General features: G+C 43.1%; 4 protein-coding genes across 8 annotated transcripts in view; 2 read left to right on the top strand and 2 right to left on the bottom strand.

Moving 5' to 3' along the window:
- Kug (FAT atypical cadherin kugelei) overlaps positions 1 to 4,706 on the top strand; it is a 565,526-nt gene extending 560,820 nt beyond the window's left edge. Inside the window, exon 24 of the mRNA XM_078186334.1 lies at positions 66 to 4,706. Coding sequence (XP_078042460.1) covers positions 66 to 622 — 557 coding nt within the window. The 3' untranslated portion in view covers positions 623 to 4,706. The remainder of the gene's footprint in view (positions 1 to 65) is intronic.
- On the bottom strand, positions 3,173 to 7,983 carry Trap1 (TNF receptor associated protein 1). Of its 3 annotated transcripts, none has more exons than XM_078186321.1 (13): positions 7,851 to 7,983; positions 7,554 to 7,643; positions 7,379 to 7,461; positions 7,064 to 7,291; positions 6,830 to 6,996; positions 6,651 to 6,760; positions 6,170 to 6,590; positions 5,938 to 6,085; positions 5,754 to 5,881; positions 5,487 to 5,674; positions 5,114 to 5,412; positions 4,881 to 5,021; positions 3,173 to 3,463 (listed from the first exon to the last, which is right to left on the bottom strand). In XM_078186321.1, the coding sequence occupies exons 1-12, from the start codon at positions 7,963 to 7,965 to the stop codon at positions 4,920 to 4,922; spliced, it is 2,079 nt and encodes a 692-aa protein (XP_078042447.1). In that variant the 5' UTR covers positions 7,966 to 7,983; the 3' UTR covers positions 3,173 to 3,463; positions 4,881 to 4,919. The 3 variants fall into 3 exon arrangements, with proteins under 3 accessions (XP_078042447.1, XP_078042438.1, XP_078042429.1); XM_078186312.1 differs by having other exon boundaries at positions 3,174 to 3,466; XM_078186303.1 differs by lacking the exon at positions 3,173 to 3,463 and having other exon boundaries at positions 4,826 to 5,021.
- Positions 7,984 to 8,132: 149 nt separating this feature from the next.
- On the top strand, positions 8,133 to 10,164 carry LOC144474962 (coiled-coil domain-containing protein 43). The gene is made up of 3 exons (XM_078190395.1): positions 8,133 to 8,620; positions 9,073 to 9,461; positions 9,554 to 10,164. Exons 1-3 carry the CDS (start codon positions 8,456 to 8,458, stop codon positions 9,624 to 9,626), a joined length of 627 nt encoding a protein of 208 aa, XP_078046521.1. The 5' UTR covers positions 8,133 to 8,455; the 3' UTR covers positions 9,627 to 10,164.
- A 2,317-nt stretch (positions 10,165 to 12,481) lies between these two features.
- Positions 12,482 to 21,807, bottom strand: part of LOC144474730 (uncharacterized) — a 225,793-nt gene continuing 216,467 nt past the window's right edge. The window contains exons 4-12 of one of the 3 annotated variants that reach the window (XM_078189919.1): positions 21,052 to 21,193; positions 20,715 to 20,931; positions 20,072 to 20,170; positions 19,769 to 19,921; positions 19,278 to 19,416; positions 18,495 to 18,810; positions 18,249 to 18,378; positions 17,441 to 17,964; positions 12,482 to 13,830 (exon numbers count right to left, since the gene is read on the bottom strand). In XM_078189919.1, coding sequence (XP_078046045.1) covers positions 13,727 to 13,830; positions 17,441 to 17,964; positions 18,249 to 18,378; positions 18,495 to 18,810; positions 19,278 to 19,416; positions 19,769 to 19,921; positions 20,072 to 20,170; positions 20,715 to 20,931; positions 21,052 to 21,193 — 1,824 coding nt within the window. In that variant the 3' untranslated portion in view covers positions 12,482 to 13,726. Of the gene's footprint in view, positions 17,965 to 18,248; positions 18,379 to 18,494; positions 18,811 to 19,277; positions 19,417 to 19,768; positions 19,922 to 20,071; positions 20,171 to 20,714; positions 20,932 to 21,051; positions 21,194 to 21,807 lie in introns of all 3 variants that reach the window. The other 2 variants (XR_013494785.1, XM_078189929.1) reach the window with 2 other exon arrangements.

The raw sequence follows: 21,807 nt of genomic DNA, 5'->3' as shown, positions 1-21,807 counted from the left end.
GCTCGGAGAGACCCCGGGTCGAAATATCACCGGCAAATCTGACTAACGCGTCGATCGGTTTCCAGTGCACGGCTCTGTAGATCCCGCGAGGGACATCGAGACCTTGAACGAGGACCAGGAGTCGGAGTACGTCGGCGACTCGGAATGCGGGACCGAGTTCTCGGAGCAGTACCACTGCCCGGAGACGCAACGGCTGAACCCGTTGGACAGCGGTGGCGAGGGCGAATACAAGTACAAGGGTTCCGAGAGCTATCTCCGTCATCCGAACTCGTACTTGCCACACTACAACATCCACACGGACACGGAGAACGAGACGAACCCTCTGAACGGACGTCTGAGCACCTTGGAATCGGACGAGGAGGAGGAAGAGGACGACGTAGTGCCTTATGGTTTCCCGAGCACGCGACGGAACCGATGCCACAAGGGGGACGACGCCGACGAGATCGGCTCGGTGATCACCACCCTCGAGGAGAGGAACTCGTTGCTGGGCGGCGCGACCAGCAACAGCGACCTGTCCACGAACCTATGCGAGATCGACGACTCCGAGTACGAGATCGCCGAGCAGAAGAGCAACGGCCGCCTATGGTTGTCCGGGAACGGTATCACGCAGACCTCGGTGTGACAAACGGCGGTGATGACACCGTTCCATAGCCAACTGAACGTGATCGTGTTCTTCTGTGCTTCTTGAGGAAGACTTCGAGTGCGAATGCTTGTGAATATTACGACAATTTTTGTACATAAACACACACACACATTATCAGCGTAGATAGAATGAGAAACGAGAGCAAGAGAGAGCGAGAGAGAGAGAGAGAGCGTGAGAGATGCATGTGTACAGAGGCAGCTACGATTTAAGGAAGCGGCGGACGCCCTATGGTGTCGACTGACATGCGGACCCTGCATCTGGTTCGATTCACATTTTCAGAACATTTTAGACTGCACCGAAAGTCCTTCTCCAAACGAATAGATCGGCTTTTGACTAATATTTCATGGTTTCTCTTCTCATTCGAACGCGTCTTTTTAAATTCACCTTATTTGAAAACGAAAAGACCTTTGGAACTTCTATACGTATGCTGATGACATCTTGCATCAACACTTTGCTTCTTTGCAATAGCTTTACCTTTGTTTTTTAAATTATAATTTAAGAAAAGGGACATGCGAGGATCATCGTCCAGACGAAACTTTCTTTCAGTTGGAAAACGAGTGAATAAGTTTAGAATTAGAAATTTTACGTTTCTTAAATTTTTGCTAAAGATTAAGTTTAGAACTGAAGAGACTATAAGGATTAGACGAATTTTTCTTTCAGACGAAAAACGAATTTATAATTTTAAGACTGTGTTTTTTTGAAGTTTCGCTAAAAACTGGAGAGAGGATCTGCCGGATGCAGGATCTGCTCGTGAGCCAACGATGAACGTTCGCCCCCCTTGCTGGTACATCGTACCTCAAATCTCCTATGTAGGTAGAGCTTAGGTACTGACGTAAGTACTTAATTCCTCGAAGAAATTCCATGGAACGGCGAGACGCGGAAAAACGCGATATTTCGGGAGCAAGGTCTTCATTTTCCGCGAAACAGAGTTTTCAGTTTGATCGTCGGGGGATCGCGAGGATCGTCTGGATCGCTGTTAGTTCCGCCGTGGACCATTCAAAGCAAAATTCATTTGACAGAGTGAACGTTTTGTATTCTACCAAAGGGGATGGAGGTTTTAGCGAAATGGATATATTATATTATTATGGCAACTATGCGCAACTATTACGGAATAAGGAGTTATCTCGACTTAAGGATGGAATTTGTTGCTTGTGGTGAGTAACTGTTAAACACGACCGCGGCGTCAGACCAATGACTATTATTTAATGACCTATCGTTTAAAACAAAAAACTGGAGACGTTCGAACCGCGAGACACTACATGATTCCAAGCGCGACGAAAAACCGAGAAGGAAAGAGAATAAGGAGAGAAAGAGAGAGAGAGAGAGAGAAAGTGATAAAGAGAAACAAAATGATGGAAGAATGGTACATAGGTACATTTCTGTATTTTTACTATTTGCTAACCGGACATTATTTTGGTTACGTACGAGGTGAACCCGCGACGGACTACTTAAATAATTAAATAAACGATAAGTAAACAGCGTAGTCTAGCGAGTAAAAAATGAATTAATTGACTCTAGTGAAAAGGGAAATGAAGAATTTAAATGAGCACGGCGGCCGCTCCGCTTCCAGGAGGAGTGCAAGATTCTATTAATCGCGTGCGCCGTATGCCTGCGTTTATCTGCGGCGAGCCACGAGATAGAATAAGTGCTGGAGAAATGAAGGGAGAGAGAGAGAGAGAACGAGAGAGAGAAAAAAGAAAAACAGATTAATGAGAATATTTTTACTGTGATGATAATAATGTTTATACGATGATCAAATACTATGACTTGTATCATAATGATTGTAATATTACCTATCCGACGTTTTATAAAAAGGGATGAAACCGAGCAAGATATACGGAGGACAGTATTCCTCCCTCGTATGTACGTTATAAGCTAAGTCAACGTTCCGTTTGTTCAACGTTCCGTTACTTTTTTACCCCCTCTTCTCTTGTCTTGTCCTTCTTTTTTTTTTATTATTACCATTATTATTAATATTATTACTATTACTATTATTATTGCTACGATATTTTTTTGAAATAATCTCCTTTCTTTTTGTTTTCGTTCACTCGGGAAATTTGTCTACTTCATTCATCCGGTCACCATCGGTTCTCGACGAAACATAGCCGTATACATATACATGGTGCTACTACTTACATCACGCTTTAACATTTTTTCATCTACTCTCTGATAAGACTGCTCAGCAAACCACATTACACCCACGCATCCACACAACTACAGACAGAGACACACGACACATGTACGCGACACGCGCGCGCAGCTGCTCATTAATCGATTACTCATAGTTCTCACACGATTTTTAATCTCATCCTCCGAATCTGTCCATGTTGTTTCTTAAAAAACGAGAGACGTTTCTTAAAACTGCCAATCGTTGAATGCCATATTTATAAACAATGCATTTTCCATTGATTGATTTGTGTAGCCGACACACAAAGGATCAAAGAAAAACTTATTTCCGTGCCTAAATGTTCTTTAGAACACTGTGTACTTCCATGGAGAATACTTTTTTAATTAAAGTAATCTAGCGGCAGCTTACAAATATTCGGTGAAGTGTACGCGAGTTTTTATATATATAATACCTATACGTGTATACATATGTGTTTTTTTTCTCTTTTTAATTTTCTCTTTGTTTCTTTGTACGCGTAGTACTTTTCCCGTGAAAATTCACACTTTATCTCTTCTTATGTTCCTGTCCGGCAACGGACGCCAGCCATTTTTGTTTAATTATTGGATTGATGTTACGTTCTGTCGCCTGTTTCCCAAGCGAAATTTTCCTCTTGGAAATAAGCTTTGTATTTTATATTATTCTAAAACTCTGTCCTCCTGAAAAAACGTATTGTGAACTTTTTAATTGTCTGAAACGCGTAAAAAATTTCATTGGAAAAGAATTGCACGAATACAAATGATACGAAGGTCGGAATAATCGTTCTCAAGCTAAAAAGGAATAAGATGGAAAAAGTTCAAGGTACGTTCGGAAAAAGGAGGATGGTGCTGTGAAATGATATAACGTACGTAGGTGTAACAATCCTTTATTTTTAAGCATAAAATTTCACTTGACGCAATGGCGACAGGAGGTGTGCATTGAATCGATATTTACGCCGCTTGTACGGTGAGATAAATGAGTAAAGCCAACGTTAAAAGAAAAACGCGAAAACAGGGTGACTTCTTCTTTGCGTTCGACCAAGGGGCGTGCAAGATGATCAAATAATTGTTTCGTTAATTGCGTGAGCTCGATAAATAGCTGTGCCTCCACTCTCTGAAATTTCAGTGCGGAAACGGACAACGCGGATACAATTGACCCTAGACAATTTATTCTATATTAGAATGAGAATAAGGACACTGTACAGTTTTAACTTAACAAATTGTATCGGGAAGAACAACATCTAAGCCAAAAGCAGTGGAACTTTCAGTTTGCGTCGAAGCACAGTGAATTTCTTTAACCGTTAAGATTAGGTTTATCTTTTAATTGCGGATCTATCGAGTCGATCGGTCTTAGGAGCGACGAAACGATTCGACTGTAACGATAAGGAAAAGAACACGCAATATTTTGTAGAGCTTCTGATTGATTAGTGATATTAATTGCGTTTTGTAAATGGAACGTTTCCTACAAAAGGGTGGTACGGTTATTGATTTCGATTCAAGCAAACCGGAATTGATCGAAGAAACATACGACTGTCCATTAACAATGTTTTTTCAAATATACTTTTTATTTCTGGAATATGCTTGTCGACAACGACTCTCATTTTATGATTTCTCTATTCGACTACAACTCTTACAGACTAACAAACTGTTCCATTTTACGTTTCATTCAATCACGAACTTGCCATAATCGTACTATTGCGAAAGATGTTTAGGCGAACGAAACGAGGGAAAAAAGGAAACTTTCTGTGGGTACTACTTCCAAAATTCACCGTAAAACACTTTAGCCCCGCTAATAGGATACATATCGATTTATCATGGAATCTTTCAGACAGTGAGGAACTTGACTTGTTATAATTATAAGGCTATAATTAATTTGTACAAGATCAACCTATTGTAATAAAGAAAACAATCTTGCCTATGATTTTGTACGGCTACAATTATTTCCTAGATACCACACCTCGACTCTCCATAGTTTTTTTTATTTAATTGAACATTACCAACTATCGCATAGAATGATTTTTATAACAGCAAGAAAGATGCTTACAAAACAACTGGTTTATTCGTAATTTATACAAAATAACTTAAATTAACTTACCAACTAGCGTCGCCGGCGATTCTTTAAATTAATTATCAACTAGTGTTTCTCTAATGCTAAAGTCAGCAATTCGTTCATCGGTGTCAACAGTATCCGGGGATCTTCGATCAGACCAGCGCCGATCATGCTACCCATGAATAACTGGCACAAATAAAGTATAAGTATTAGCATACAAAATAAATGATAATAATTTAGAAATGTGGGATAAATAAGTGTGCAGTCGGAAATAGTACCTGTTCAATGAGGAGGTCGGCCAGTTTGGTATCGGTTTTTATCAGCTGAGAAAGCTTTTTGATTAGAGGATGTTTAGGATTTATTTCGAAGCGTGGTTGTAGAACAGAGTACCGCATCTCTTCGTCGAGTTGGTGGGTCTGCGTACGGACGAAATGCCTTGCAGCTGCCATATCTTTCACTGTGACAACACAGGGATGAGATTCTAGGCGAGTAGTCATTTTAATATCGTATGCTTTCTTTGGTAAAACATTTCTCATGTAAGCAATCAGGTTGTCAATTTCTTCCTGATTGATTAAACCTGAAAGAATTTTGAAAATATTCAAACGATTGTGCTAGAGAAATTATAAAATCATTGTAATGTTATCTACCCACCTAAATTATCCGATTTGCTCGACTCCGATTCATCGCGCATCTCTTTCTCGACAGAAGTCAGTGAATAGGATTGATATTGTCTTAGATGCATTAAAACTAGCTCGTCATACGGTTCGTAACAAAATAATACTTCCACGTTACGTTTCTTCAGAGATTCGTAGTAAGGCGATTGCTCGGCCAAAATTCGACTAATGGGGCAAAAATGTTAGGATTAATTAACTTCTTAAATTGTAATGAACTCGGATGATTAAAAAATTAGTTTATTACCTCGGTGCTGATAGGTAATAGATGTTCTTTTGATCCTCAGGTATACGTTTGCAATAATCTGGTATGCTAACTAATTCTCCAGGTGACATTGCAGACGATTCGAATCTTAGAAGTTTACTTATTTCTTCCTGTAAATTAATGGTATTAAAAGACATTGAAAATAATATTTTATTGAAAATATTACCTTTTCCTTTTGATCATTACTGACAACGATACCCTCCTTTAAAAAGAGGCCATATTCTCTATAGAAGTTATTAAAATCTACAGCCCGTTTCTGAGATTGTTCGTTCAAAAATTTCAGTATACGCATCGTTAAAACGCTTCTCAATTTTCTAGAATGTAAAAATATATATAGAAATTAATCGAACCATCGATGATTTGTGTTTTCTTTTAGAACCAGTTGCTTTGCTTCTTACCCAATTAAAGTGCTATTCTGCAACAATTCTCGACTCAAGTTAAGTGGAATATCTTCGGAATCGACGACTCCTTTAACGAAACGTAGCCACTTTGGTAAAATATTTTCTGCCTTGCTCTTGATTAAAATTTTACGACTGTATAAGGAAACGCCGCTAGTCGTGTCTCTGGCCAAGTCGAATAATCCTGGTCTCTCCTCGGGGAAATACAACAATGCTCTAATGCTCAATGGGACATCGGTAGTATAATGTAATATAAATCGCGGGGAATCGAAACAGTTCCCAATGAATCTGTAGAATTCAGCATGCTGAAGTGGCGTAATCTCTTTCGGATCGAGCATCCACAACGGTTGAATCGTGTTAGCTTGTTTACCATTAAGAAAAATGGGACTACCGACAAAGTTGCTATATTTATTAATGATACCTGAAATGCATTGAAATAATGAGCAATTAAAAGACAAGAATATTGTTTGAATCTACTCACGATTAATTGTAACGTCGTCGCTAAATTCACGGGAATCGACTTTCAAGTGGATCACAATTTTTGTTCCTGGCTGAACTCCCTCAGCTGCTGAGATTTCGTAAGTACCTGATCTGTGTATAAAATAATTGGTTTGGTATATAGCTACAATTATTTTTACAGATAATTATTTAATCTTTTACCCATCGGATGTCCAGCAAAGTCCCTCAGCGTCTGCTTTGTAGGATTTAGTGTATACTTCTACTTTATCAGCAACCATGAAAGCGCTATAGAAACCAACTCCAAATTGACCAATAATTTGAGATGTATCCCCAGAATTTTGGTTTTCTTTTAACTTCTCTAAGAAAGCCTGCAATTGATAATAGTGTAAAATATACACATTTGAGTAACATCTAATACATTCGAGCAATATTTACTTTCGATCCAGATCTGGCAATAGTTCCTAAATGTGATATCAGTTCTTCACGAGTCATACCAATCCCTGTATCTTGAATAGTAAGTGTTCTGTTCTGCTTATCAGTAGCAATATGAATTTCTAAGCTTCTATCCCCAGCTGCCTGTGCTACTTCATTATCACTTAACCTTATATAACGTAGTTTTTCTAGGGCATCACTAGCATTAGAGATCAACTCACGAACAAATACCTAATAGAAAATACCATAAAATTATTGAAAAGTACTATATTTGAGGAACTGCTGTGTTTTAATAAAAAAATCGCACATGTAAAGTACCTCTTTGTCAGAATACAAAGACTTGGCAACAATTTGCAGAAGCATCTGAGTTTCTGATTGAAATTCATGTTTAACTGCATCTCCTATTTAAAAAGAGGTATAAATATATAATTATTGGAAATTAATCAAACATTTACAATCTACTTATAACATAATGAAACAGATTCTATCATACCCGTTGCTTTCTCTGTATCCTTTATGATATTATGAGTTTCTGTAGTTTGAGTTGCGGCTTGCGAAGAGTAACATCTTATTGGACAATTTGCTGTAACGCAATGTACATTTTCATCATTACAGAAAAGTCGAGGGGACTTATAATAATCTAATTATTAAACAAAAACAATCTATATACAGTTTAATTCAACGATGCACTACAAAATATATCAAAACAACAAAAAGGTCTTCTAACTCCGGCGTTGATAAATCGACAATTTGCAATGTTAATAGAAATGACACATAAAAATATACCAACTTGAAAGTCTGCGGCATTTTCTCTCCAAAAACTCTTTCTCGAAATTCCGTCTGAGCGGTCTTGAAAGAGATTTTCCTAATTGAACTGCGAGCTTCAACCTCAAAGCGGTGGCCATGCTTTCGAAATTACTAGAAAATACCACAGTGTTGCATCACCACACTGTGCTTTGCCAGGGGCCCAGTATTGAGGCATGGAACAGAAACTGCCTCGCTCTGATTGGTCGACTTATTCTTTCGCCTCGTAGAAATTAGCCAGTCGACTAGTGGTCAAGGTTCAGTTGACCAGTGGTCAGTAATCAGCTGACTAGAAGTCAGTGATCAGGTTTCTTAAAAATGGCGAGGATGGGTGCGCCAGCTTAAGGAGCATGAAAAGTATACTAAAATAAGACCCATTATTGTAATAACAGCAGATCCCGAGTCTTGGTAAAACATGGATCGAAACTACGTTAGTTATGGTTCCGCATCGCTACGATGGCAGCACTATACCGAGTACGCCGAAAACCCGGGTATGGAAACTCATTTCCATTCTATTGAAATACTTCTTGTTGCAATGGCGAAGCTTAAGTGTTGCCAATAGACGAGCTGAAAAAATTGAAAAAGCCGAATATGGCGGTTGCAACTAACTGTTTCGATAACTGGCTTAGTAAAAAGCTGCAGGCTTTAAATACTGATGAAGGAGTATTTGGATCTTACATCAAAGGAATTTTAGAAGGCGATGAAACGGAGGATGAAAAGACCGAAGCCCTCGAAGGCATACTCGCTGCCATAACGGTGAGGAGCACTCGGACTGTGAGGTTAGAATGCGCTTGCTGTTCGTAGTCCAACTTTATCAGCCGGACAAAAATAACAATCGAAACTATTGTAATTGTTTCTATTGTTGATTTGCACGTGTCTACACAGATTCACTCTTGCCTGCGTGTTTAATTTCTGTTATCAATTTCATTGCACTTTAATATTTTAATATATTGGTTGAAGCACAAAATACCGCTGTTGTTGTGTAATATTATTTGCCTTCACAAATCTACTCATCCGACTAATAATTATGTTTTAAATCTATCAAAAATGTACTAAGCGAAGCATTTTTTGATATTCAATCATTTGAAATCAATTATTTATGACTCAAATAATTGAATCCATTGTTTAGGAATACATAGTGATACATAATATTACTAACACTAGATCTATATATAAAGTTTACAACATTAATTTCCGTTGAATTTTAGGGTGATAATATCAGTGGTCATGTGACAGAAATTTTAAGTGCCTGGACCAAATGGCTTCCAGACAAAGAAACCGATACCTCGAAAGGACCGATGGAAGATGTGGATGTCAGATTGGCAAAGATGCTGGAATCACAATCTTTGCCAACTACCACACAGAAAAGTTACACCGAAGAAGAGAGAAGAATAAGAGAGACCATTCTTGCACAGTACAGTCAAATGTCTGATGAAGATCATAGAGACGACGATGGGGAAGAAGATGATGAAACTGGTGGAGATTGTGGAATTGAGAAGAATACAAATGCTGCTGCGATACTTCAACAAGAGAAAGACAGGAGGGGAAAAGCTAAATTAAATAGTCGGAGGAAGAGAGAAAAGGATAAAGAAGATCGGTAAGCTACAGCAATAGAAATAATAACAACACGAATGGTAAACTATGAAACTCTGAATTTTTTCATGACAATTGTAATTGTTCTTAATTTAGAGAGAAACAGAAACAACTGAAGGAAGAGAAGAAGGAAAAACGTAAGACACAAAAAGGAGAAAGAAGGAGGTAGCAGTGGGACAACAGGTTATTAAAGTTTATCTTGAAATTTAAGATAATCAAATGCAAATTAGCATACGTATACATCTGTATTTATCCTTGTGCATGCAACAATCTCCAGCGGCCCGTTAAATTAATCTGCATTCACTTGGTTATATTCTATATTGTTTAAATTTTTCCTTGAAAAGTGCATATGTTTAGAAGATATATAAAACATATGTGTGTAGCTAAATGATGTTAATTACGTGTTCGTGGTATTTAACGTTATATCCTGTGCCTTCTATCCGTTGAAAATCATGTATTCTCTTGTGAAATAGTTTTTTCCGTTCTTGTATCATGAAAGTTTATCAAGTATTACATCTTCTGTATTTGAGATATGATTTCAAATCATTTCTCCGTTCATTTCCCTTCGGTTTCAAACTATTATGTGAGATTTAAGTACAAAGAAATGACATAAATGCGGACAATTTATTTGTAATTATAATTGCGCTTAGATCATGTTATCTTAACTATATCATGTATTTAATACTGATACATTTAATAAACATTTAAAAATCTAATGGAGCCTACTGGAAAGAAAAGTAAATTATGTCGATCTAAACTGCGACCAAGAGAACGAAAATAGGACAAAATTCAAATATTATGATAAAAAAGAATATTTTATGGATATAAATTCTCGATTGAAGCTTCTGAATTTTGCCACGAGAAACGCCACCGTTTGGCTAGTAGTTTGAGCATTTTGCCACTTACTAATTAGCGCTGCACGCATCGTCGACTCGAGCTTCTGAATTTTGTCACAAGAGGCGCCACTGTTTGGCTAGGAGTTTGAGCGTTTTATCACTTACTAATTGGCGCTGGACGGATCCCCGATTGGAGCTTCTGAATTTTGCCACGAGAGGCGCTACTGTTTGGCTAGTAGTTTGAGCTTTTTACCACTTACTATAATTGCCGCTGGACGGACCCCCGATTGGAGTTTCTGAATTCTGCCACAAGAGGCACCACTGTGTTGCTAGCTATTTAATAAGTGGCGCTAGTTTTTCCATTTTACGCAGCAACGAATAAACTGTTAAATTAAATAAATTTGATTGAACGATGCAGATGCAGGAGAGTCTCCTAATCATTTGTGTGCCCTTAAAATCTTCCGAAGTCATCAAATGTTTTTGGTAAGTGAAATTCAATTGTCGTTTAATACGCTCCTTTTAAGTTTAACAGAGACATTGAAGAACCAATTATAAGCATCAAAAGAATTTATTTTAATGACAGATTAGTTTTAAAAGAAGGGATTGAATTAAGTAGACGTTGTTTTTGTATTTGTATTTTTTATTAGTATATATTTACACACAAGATACCGTGTCGAAACCGAGTCATCTTGGTATTGCATTAATAATGAAAGACAAACGCAGTAAGATAAAAACAAACGAACAAATGATACAAAAGGTGATGATGCTTCAGTATTGTATCGTTATATGTACTAATGTCACTTTATCATAATCATTTATTATTAGCAATTCTTTTTCTTCATTCATTATAATTAAGTGGGCAGAAATTGACGAACTCGCACTTACACGATATAACAAGGTCTTTCCCCGCTTGTCAACGCCGAGTTACAGATATTCATTGCAACTCTTGCTCTCCCCTATTAATTTTATTTTTTCTCTCTCTCTCTCTTTCTCTCTCTCTCTCTCTCTCTCTCTCTCTCTCTCAGTCACACATGCACACGCTGCTTCCGATACTTCTCCGTTCTCTGTCTCTCCGTGTATATTCTTTATATTCCCCCTCCCATACTTTTTCTTCATACACATATTTATCATTTTTGCAAAGCTCGTTATAACACATCGAATAAAATATTCTCGTACATATTTCGACGACTCGAATCAATAATACACATTTGGAAAGTAACACACTAACGAATACCTAATGAAATCACGATTAGAACGTACGCCATCGATTTTTATCTCAACATGCAAAAAACTGCGTTATTACTAATGATACGCGTGCAAATGTACGTAAACGCGTGTCGAAACATTCGTGTACGCGTCGTATATCCGTACATTTGCACGTATATTCGTTTATTATTACATTTTGTACATGCTTTCTATATTCACGTGATACGAACTATACCAATAACATGAATGTTCAATAGAGAGAACTCGACAATGACGAAAACCATACGAGACGCAGAAATTTACAAATTTCGGTTATACGGTACTCGCGCTTTGTTCGGTGGTAGGCGGTGCGGGGAACGAACATCGTCGATCGGACTTTCGCGACAGAGAATGATACTCGCTGCTCGTGTCTCTAGCATATCTCTTCTTCTACGGCCCTAAGGGGAATCTCAACGACCCGCTAACGGGAAAATTATTCGTTAGTCATGATTGTCCTATCGAGGATACTCTTCGTAGTGGATGACAGAAAAAACAAATACAGATAAAAAAATCGATGGATCATCGAAACACGGTTTCGGTTGATCGATCCGGCAACGGTCGCCGGTCTATCGTGAAACGTTTGGGGGGGCGGGAGGGGGAAGAAAGGGACTGTTGTCGCGGCAATGGCAACGACGTTTGCCACGCATGCATCATTTACTATCTAACCGAACTCGATAGATATCTAATCGCGTCGTTAATTCGATAATTAGTTTTTGCACGTCGCCCTAACAAATACACGCTAAGAGCATTCCACGCTGAAACCTGAAAGAGAGTCCTCCCCTTTCTTGTTCTATAAAAATTTCAACCATTTTAGATTTCTCAGCCCCTCGTTTGTTTCCGCTAGAATCCCGGACTAGAAAGCGTCGCTTTGCCGTTTCCGTTCACAGAATATTCCGGCCGATCGAATTCGGTAACGCCATCGTTTGTCGTTACTCGTTTAGATTCCGACCGATCGAATAGAAAGTCGTCCGAATTTTGTTCGAGCTGCGGGACGCCGTTTCTTCGTTGGAACCCCGGCTCGCGCGTTCTTCCCGTCGCTCTCGTCTCGGAGCAACGGAATATTTGACGGTGCTCGCTTCGCTTACGGTTAGGCGTTTTACCGGGTCGCCGCGCGTGTGGATGCGAACGCGATATCGCTTTACGTAGATATTTAGTCGATTCTAACGCTTGTAATTTGATCCCACCGTATATAATAGTGAACACAACTAAAAACTCGGCGGACTGTACAACTGGCGCAAGCAATCGGTAAGAACAAGAAAACGTGACCGCGCGGGAGGGGGAGAGGGCAGGCAGGCAGGCAACAGCACCGTGGTATATGTACCTCCCTTAATGTCTTCCCTATTTGTTCGTCACCACGTTTTATCGCGCTCACAAATTCTTCGCGGCAAGCGTGTTGCTCGGTTCACGCCGTTGAATCGTTCGCGGAAAAACTGACCAGGAACCACCGATTTCTCTCTTTCGAAACGAGTTGCACGATTCATTTGATCGTCTCACGCCTGAATTGACTGGGCGGCACTCTACTCGAGTGCCTCGCAGAGTCGACTTCATTAAAAACAAAAGTATTTTTTAGATGTCAAATGAGACTAATAATCGGTAGCTTGCGTTCGTAGAGGGTGTAGTTCTATCAATTTTTTGGCTTCCAAAGTTTGCAAGGGTTTTGCGATCGTAAAATCAGTCAATTTTTTGCGGAATCGAAAAAGTGCAGTTTTCCTCGCAAAGCGATTCAATCAACTATAAATTTTCGACGATACAAGGGGAGAGGTAAAGGAGTGCTGGGACTCCGTTTAATATGGAGCTACGTTGTCCAAAACGGCATTGTCTTCTCTAATTACGTCTAAATGGATACCCTAACGTTTACAACTCGTATTTTCACTTCTGCATGGGTTTCTTAATACCGTAAAATCGTATATATATATGTATATTTAATGTGTATATGCGTATGCAGTAATGTGACTCACTCTCGCTGGACGCATCCTCTTCGTCATAGGTTCGTGTCTGGCTCCGTTTCTCGACTATCCGTTCATTCGCACTCTCACACTCATGTATCCGGACGCACACGTGTCTCTCGTTAATGGTAGGTATCATACACGATTTGATATTCTTGTTCGCTATAGATCGGTAAGGTGTACGTATGTGTGTCGGTCGCTGTGTGTGTGTTTGTGTTAGTTGCGTACGCGTGTCGTGCGCGTTACACGCTACACTCGTTAAGCGTTAGACTCTTTGTTCTGACTACGGTCGAATGAAGATCTTCCGCGGGCAGCTGTTTCTCTCTCGCGCGTGCTCCGTCAACACCTGCGAATTTTTAATCATTTGGTCAGCCAATCTTATCAACGAGTTACAAACACGCGAGAGATGCCAACTAAAATTTCGTCCGGTCTCGCTCTGAATCGTTCTAGCGCGGGTTCGTCTTTCGTCCAATTCCACCGGAACGCCCGCAACCGGAAGTACTCGAACGTTCGTCTCTCTATCGTTATCGCGCAACAATTTTATTTCGTGGACAAAAGCTAATCGAATCAAAGGCTCGAACGTGCGAATTTTCAGAGCAGTGCCACACACCACTCTTCGTCCCGTTACCGAAACATTTGATGAAAATTTTCGAACGGTCGCTTTTCGAGTACTTTGGTTGCACGGCCAACGCTTCTTCCTCTATCGCTACTGTGTTTTTTGTTTAACGTCTAGCCTTCGACAATGCGATTACTTGTGCCGATTGCGACGAAATTTAACCCCCGATACCTGACACGCAAACTACCCCCGGTACACCGTGCGTGTAACTTATGGAAGAGCTCTTGATTCGCGGCGGAAAATTTCATCGAAACGTTTACAAAAGTTCCATTATCTATGTTTAAATGTACCTCGTCGAGATGCCTGAACAAAACTAAGCGTGCGAAGCGACGATCGAGAAGCACGCGGCAGCAATCGTTATGCTCGCGGCGCGCGCGGCGGGTGCTGGAAATGTGCGAAACCGTCTCTATGAACCGCGAAGTGGAGGCGTTGAAAAGAGTGATCGCGAAATTGCCGAGTTCACGGAACAACATAGGACACCTTGAGACAGTCTACGACACTCCAAGTACGAAAATATATCGAAAACGCGAGACGGGGCTTCTCGCGTGCGACACGCTTTCGGGCTCGAAAGTAACCGATTTTCGGAACAGGAAATTCACAGGCTGACTCGCCGATGAGACTATTTCGTTGAAAACGAAGTGGTTCGCGAGAAAGCGTCCCCTCGTCTTTCGATGAACTTTTGCACTCGTCCTTTGGCCACATTGCTTCGTCGCGATGATAAATGAATTGAGAAATGCGTTTCGTGCGGGGGGAGGGAGGTCGTTGGTGATCGTATACAAACATGAAAAATGTGTTACGTATCGCGATAAGTGGTCGTCCTTACGGAGAAGGCTTTTAAATAAAATCCTACGACGACGTGTTACTTCAGTCTTCTCACTTGAATCTTGTCTTTTCTTTTGTTCCTCGCGCGCGAACACGCGCTCGGCGGGAGGGGATTTTGGTATACGCGACTTGGAATTTGTCAGGCGTCGTTGCCTCCTAGGCTCAGCGACGAAATGCTCGAAAACTACGGTACGAAAGGGAAGCCTACCGAAATCGCGTTGCAATTGCGAAGCGGTCCTTGTTTCGTTATGCGATCGATCGGTACAGAGAGGTCGAAACTCGAACGGAACCCGGTGCTCTCTATCTCTCTCTCTCTCTCTCTCTCTCTTTCTCTATCTCGGTGCATCGACGCGCGAGTCGCTGAAAATTGGGGGAGGGGGGGAGCGCTTTTACGGTGTGTTGTACACTAGTGTTAGCTACGAGCTCGAGTATCTCCTCGACGAGTGAAACTTTCAGTGATCTCCGAACGTGAGCGGGGAAACGCGTTTTTGCGCGCGCTAAAACGCGGACAGAACACGACTTCTCTCTTCAAATCCTTCGCAATATGCTAAGGGGCAGTGGGTCGCCAAGAATCTTCGATCTTGAGTTTTCTTTTTCTTCGGTTTAATCGTTTCTTTTTTTGTTTTTTGCTTTCCCTCGATCGGTGTAAAGGCGGTCTCTACGGTGTTTGGATCAGCCGGACAACGGCGAACGCGGCTTCGAACGGAAACCGGCCGTCTTCGTTGAACGCGTCCCCGATTAAACGTTCACCGGGCAACGACGACAATTTTCGGCCCCGCGACGTTCGATCGGGCCCCGCGCGGGTGTCGACGCTCCGGGATGATTTCCGCGCAAAGTCCGCGGTCGGTCGTTCAATCGTGGGAGAAAAAGAGAAAAAAAAGGCAAATCCGCGTGCTCGTCGTGAGTAAAACTCTCGAGCTTCTCCTCTGTCGGGCTTAATTAAAGTCTGTACAATCCTTATTCGTAATAATATAATTATAATATGTTATTCTCTGCGTATTAATTACCTCACGAATAGAGCTTTCGTTAAATCGTAATTATAATCTTGCGACAATAGCGAGAGCAATAATCATATCAAGACAGAGAAAAGATATTGATTAATAGTAATGAAAATCATTATTAGCGATCGTTACATCTTAATATCGGAGAGATCTACGTAAGACAGTGGTAGATTAATATCACAATAAGACTAATCAGGCCTCGTGAAACTGGGGCGCACACGTTTCGTTTCATCTTCCTTGTATCACCCCTTCCCCCCTCCTATCCTCTCATCTTATCCCCCGTCGATAAGGTTTGCTATACGCTTGTCCCGTCGGATGAGTTAGTTCGCGACCCTGTTGTTGCCACGGGGGTTTCCGACGGTCTCGACCATGGATCGCGACGACGACTATCATCCGTACCTAAAAAGAGCTCTAGCGTCGTATCGTCGTCGGCGACAAAGGGCGAACACGACTCGATATCATTTTCCCCATCGACTGGCGAAACCACATTTAGCTAAGTAAATTCTTGCTATATCTCGGAGGACAAGGGACGAACGTCGGGGGAACGAAACTCCTATCTCCCTCTCTCTCTCTCTCTCTCACTCTTTCTCACTCAGTCTCTCTCTCATACTTTTCTTCCGTTCTTTCTCTCTTTCTCTCCCTCTCTCACGCTCTCGCTCGTTCTCTCTTGCGCGCGCGCGTCGTTTCTTTCTCTACGTTACTTTCGATCGACTACAATTGGTGCATACACGTCGTTACGATTACCTGAGTGACATCGGGGGCGGCCGCGGGCGCGCGCGCGCCCCCCGTGGACCGTCCGTCGTTGCGACGAACGAACGAACGGGGACGACCGCGTTTCGGGTACACGTCGAATACGCTCGGTCGCGGGCCACCCGCTCGTCAGATCATTTTGGCCTCATGGCTCGATGCATAAATGCCGAGGACTAGCAAACGCGTACTTGCCTAGCCTTTGCGGCGTTCTCGATAACGATCGGGCCGATCCAGCCAGCCAATTCTACATGCCTCGGCCAACGCGTCCTCTACATACCCGAAGCGTTGCGCGCGTGTCTCGCTCTCCGCGTACGCGTACGCGCGGCAACGGATCTCACCGCGGTACCGCGCGCGACCAATGTCCCGCTGGCACGGAGCTAATTTGGTCTTTTGGCCGACGGTCGATCGCGTTGATGCTTTATTGTCGTGATCGAATCGACCGTCGCGCCTCTCGTCTCTACTCCCGACGAACGGCTATCCTCGCGAGCCCTCTTCGCCAAGGAAGAGTACACTATTCCTCTCTCGGTCTCTCCCTTCCTCCTCGCTTACTTTTCTCGACTCCTGTATCCTCTACTCTTTTTTTTTTTCTTTTTTTGTTGTTCCACCCCCGTTTTCTCATTTATTTTTTTTTCCGATCTCGTTCAGTTCCGTCGCGAGGGTTGTACGCGAGAGAGAACGAGTTCGATCGCGACACGGTACGCGGCGCGAAAGCATCTAGAAGTGGCTAGCGCAGACCCGCCTTCACAATATCGGCGGTAAAAACGTACCGGAATCGTCGAGATTCGGGTCCAAACTCGCGACGATATCGCCGGTCGAGGCGTGTCTCGAGGTAGTGGTCTGCGCGGTACTCGCGAGCGCGTGGCTGCTCGCGCTTCCGTTTAGCTTGCTCTTCACCACCAGGCCACCGTTGTCCGCGTTCACGGCCGTCCCGATCCTCTGCACATATTTACGGCCCTTGTAGAGCCGGTACGTCATGTACGGCGGGTCTTCCACCGTCGTGGCCCGTTGCCGAGGCGCGCTGCTCACCGTTACGCTCACCGTTTGGGCGTGTGCCGACTGCGAGGACGTCTCCACGGTCGTCGCGTTCGCGTTCACGTTCGCGTTCGTGTTTGTGTTCGTATTCGTGTTGGTGTTCGTGTTCGCGTTCGCATTCGCGTTCGCGTTTGCATTCGTGTTCACCGTCGACGAGGCCATCGTCGAGGAGGAGGAGCTCACGCGGGAGGATGAGGTCGACTTCAACCACTCGTGACGGGCAGCCTCGCTGGGGGTCATACGCTTGTTTGGATCCCACCTGCGACAAATCGGAGCAATCGTTGATCAGAGAGGCTGGCTCGACAAAACCAAATAATAAAGGGCAAATGTATTCTGCTCTTTCGGAATACAGGCTGTCTCAATATCTCTCTAGATGGCCTCTCATCTCCTCGCTCCACTTTGATGACGAGTCTGACTCGCGATGGAGATTTCGAGGAATAATCTCTTACCTGGCAACGTTAATCTCTTACGAGACACCTGTACAATGATTTCAGGCGATTCTGGAAATGAATTGGAGCATGGGAAGGATTTTCGGATACTTACTCGAGACATCTTTTGATAAAGTCCTCGAAGAGGGTGTCGGTGCAATGGAGGGCACTCGCGAGACATCTGCTGCCGACCCACCTTTTAAATCCTTTGCTGTTTGTCACGCATCGAGGTGATCCGAACACGTCTGAAACGGCAGATTCGTCAATCGGGTTTTGTCCTAACACAGCCGTGGAATTTGTTAAAATCAAGCGAAAGATAAAAAACAAGCGCGAGCTCGAGAGTTCGTAGAACGTCTCTTACCAAAGAAAAGCCTGCGTCGAGACGCCTGGACGATGATGTAATTCGGCGGTGCGCCGAGAATCTCCATGATGCAGGCGAGCTGTTCGATTTCATCCTCGCCCGGGAACAATGGGCAGCCGGTGTACAGTTCGGCCAGAATACAACCCAAACTCCACATATCGATCGGCGTGCCGTATGGAAGACCCAGAAGTACTTCTGGACTCCGGTAAAACCTGGACTGGAGGTATGTATAAACACGCTGGTGGCTGTAGCAGGAGGATCCGAAGTCTATGACCTTAATCGAGCTGCTTCCCCGCTGCTTCAGAAGCACATTTTCCTGCAAGCGAACGAAGCGAGCCGATCAGAGGAGACGAGACCGGCACCAACCTAATCGGCCGGTTAAACCCGACAGGGGACGAGACCCTGCCCAATGACCCCGCGGCCCCGGCATACTCGGATCTCTCGTGTACTTTCCTTTTCTCTCTTTCTCTATTTCTCTATTTCGCGGTTTATCTCGTTAAAGGAAGCCTCGCGTGTGTACGCTCTCGCCAATTTATTCCACCGTTAATCGCGGCGATATTTATTCCGGATAGAATTTAAACGACCCCCGGTGTTCTTTCCTCCGAACAGTTCCCGAAACAAAAAAATACACTCGCGCGGCCGCCCCGGGGATACGGCATCATCGAGGAATCGTAAAAGTGTAATATTACGACAAGCAACGATCGTTATCTCTCGAAACGAACGCGGCGGCCCCTTTTAATGCTCGCGCTTTCGAAGAGAAGAGGAGGCTTGTGGTGTGCTTACCGGCTTCAGGTCGCAGTGGATGATGTTCTCTTGGTGCAATAGTTTCAGGCAGGTAATCAACGAATTAGCGAACCGTCGTATCAGGCTCAAGCTAAATCCCTGGTAGTTGTTCCTTTTGATTAGTTCGTACAAGTTTAAGCTGCAACCGGAAAACGTGGTCGTTCCTTAATCTTATCCAATTCACGCGTACAGACCGATATGCCTGTTCCGTCTTTTGTTCCGTTTGTTTTCTTCTTTTTTTTTTTCAATGAGAAAGAAACTAATTTTTATCGGGCTCCTATTTTTTTAATAGGAAAGTTCCAGTCGCGACAGAAGTATATATATATACAGTCCGGAACAAAGGAAAGGCATGCAGCAATTGGTCGTCGAAGCGCAGTAAAATGTCGCAGCGGTGTGCGTTTAGTATTTCGAGTTTGTCGAGCGGACGCGGAGAGTTTCGAGGCTGAACGCGTCCGGAGGAGTCGAGAAATAGAACGAGCCGAGCCACGTACCTCATTAACTCGAAAGTGATGCACAAGTGGTTCCTGAAGTAGAAGTATTCTAGCATGTGTATCACATTGTGGTTCGCGTCCACGTCTTTCTTCCTCAGGTGTTCCAAGATCCGCACCTCGATGAGCGCCTGGTGATGGAATCTCTCTTTGTTCCTGCAAGGGCGAGCGAGTCGCGTCGTGTCATGTCATTCGAACGATGGAACAAAGCCGGATAAAACTTGTCGGGCGCGACAAAGCGTCTATAATCGAGTCGATCGCGCCGTCCCGTATCGCAATTTCGCGTGATTCAACGTGTTCGCTCACCTGATGATCTTGATGGCGATGTACTGGGCCGTCTTGTGGTCCCACGCTCTGATCACCTGGCCGAAGCTTCCCTTGCCTATCACCTCCAGGATCTCGTATCTGCGAGTTTCAAAGACGGCGCGCGGTTAGCTCCCAAACCCCGTGAAAATTCACAAATTCTCTCTTAGAAAAATCAGACGTGCGGAACAATATCATTTCGGGTCGAAGACGTCAACGCTCAACGATCCGCAAATGGCCGGCCGTTCGTTGAAATTACATAACCTGGCAGAGTTTTGTTCTATTTGTAATTCAATCGAACGATTCGCGCTGCAATTTATGCGCCTTCAGTCCTTTAAGGTTTGTTCTAGAAGAGTCTAAATTTCCATAAATCTCCAGGGTCGTAGTCGGCCGATGAATATTCGATTCCTGATGTTTTTATTAAGGTGCGTTCGATAGACCGTCGCCAGTCCTTTTACGATCGCATTTTATATTATTCATTTGCAAGCGCGGTTTCTATTAATTGTTAAATAAAAGAATAACAAACGTTGTTATTCTTTTTAATCGAGAATTTCCGTTCTTTGTAGAAAAATGTGAAATCGGTGCAAATAAAGAGAAATGAATAATTAAAGGGAAAGTCTCGGACCGAGTGGAGAGGGGAGCTCACCTGTACGAGATGTGATCGTGAAGGACCTTGTTGTAGTTTCCGTTTTCATCGTCGTATCCATTGTTTTGTGCGGCACCCTCTTCGCCGTGAATTTTGTGGACCGCCAGGCCCAGATACCAGATCTCGGAGTATTGCTCGATTTCCGAGCGCTCGAACTCTGTCAGTCTCCAACCGAAATGCTTGATTGCCTCTTTACCTGTCATTGGCAATCTCCCAGCTGCGGTCACCAACAAAAAATTCCAAACGATTAGCGAAACGCGTTTAGCAAACTTCCATGTTCTTTTATCGTGAAATCACAAAGTAGATTTCGTTAGACTTTGCTTAGATTATTACGTACAGAATGTCTCGTGAGACGTGGCGTTGATGGATGGTTCATGCGTCGGCATGTTGTGGATGTTGTTCGACGTCGAGTTGTTCGTGTTGTTGTTGTCCGATTTGTCCACTCGCGTGGATTTCGGGTGAAAGAATGACAGTAACTTCTGCAACAAAGAATCGGCAAAAAAGATTCGTTAGAAACAGTATTTCGAGTCGCCTCTTATCAGTTAGAATTGTTTTTGTTGATAACTCGTTGAGGATACCTCGGTGAAAAATTTCGCAATTGCCAGTGATTTTTGGGACACCCTGTGCATCGAAATTCTGTTATTCGATTTATTACGAAAGCTGTCACCGACGACGCGACGCTGCCGCCATTATTTTCTAAAAGCCGTCGAGAGATGCTCTCGACCGAAGCAAACAAGTTTTTCCCGCGTTGCCGGCGCCGCGTCGATGGTTTTTCAAAATGCATCCGAGTCGCGCTGTACCTTTACCGCCGGCTGTTTTCTCTTCGGAAACGCGAGAAAATGTATGGGACGAGGATCGGTCGCGACGAATTCCATGCCGGACGCACGCGTCGACCACAACGAGAACGGCACCGGCGATTATGTTCCCTGCGTAGCACGTGACCGTAATGGAACATTCGCGTATAAAACCGGCAATTATTCGGCAGAATGCTTCGAAGACTGCGTGCCACGATTGTTATAATTTTCCAGAGGCCAGAGGCCTGCGACACGGCGCGGCGCGCAGTCTCGCAATGTCAAGTTCGTAGCGGACATCC

This window comes from Augochlora pura, chromosome 2 (assembly GCF_028453695.1).
Source record: "Augochlora pura isolate Apur16 chromosome 2, APUR_v2.2.1, whole genome shotgun sequence".
NCBI classification, from domain to species: domain Eukaryota; kingdom Metazoa; phylum Arthropoda; class Insecta; order Hymenoptera; family Halictidae; genus Augochlora; species Augochlora pura.
The sequence above is the reverse complement of the archived record's forward strand: the minus strand, read 5'-3'. Positions and strand labels throughout refer to the sequence as shown.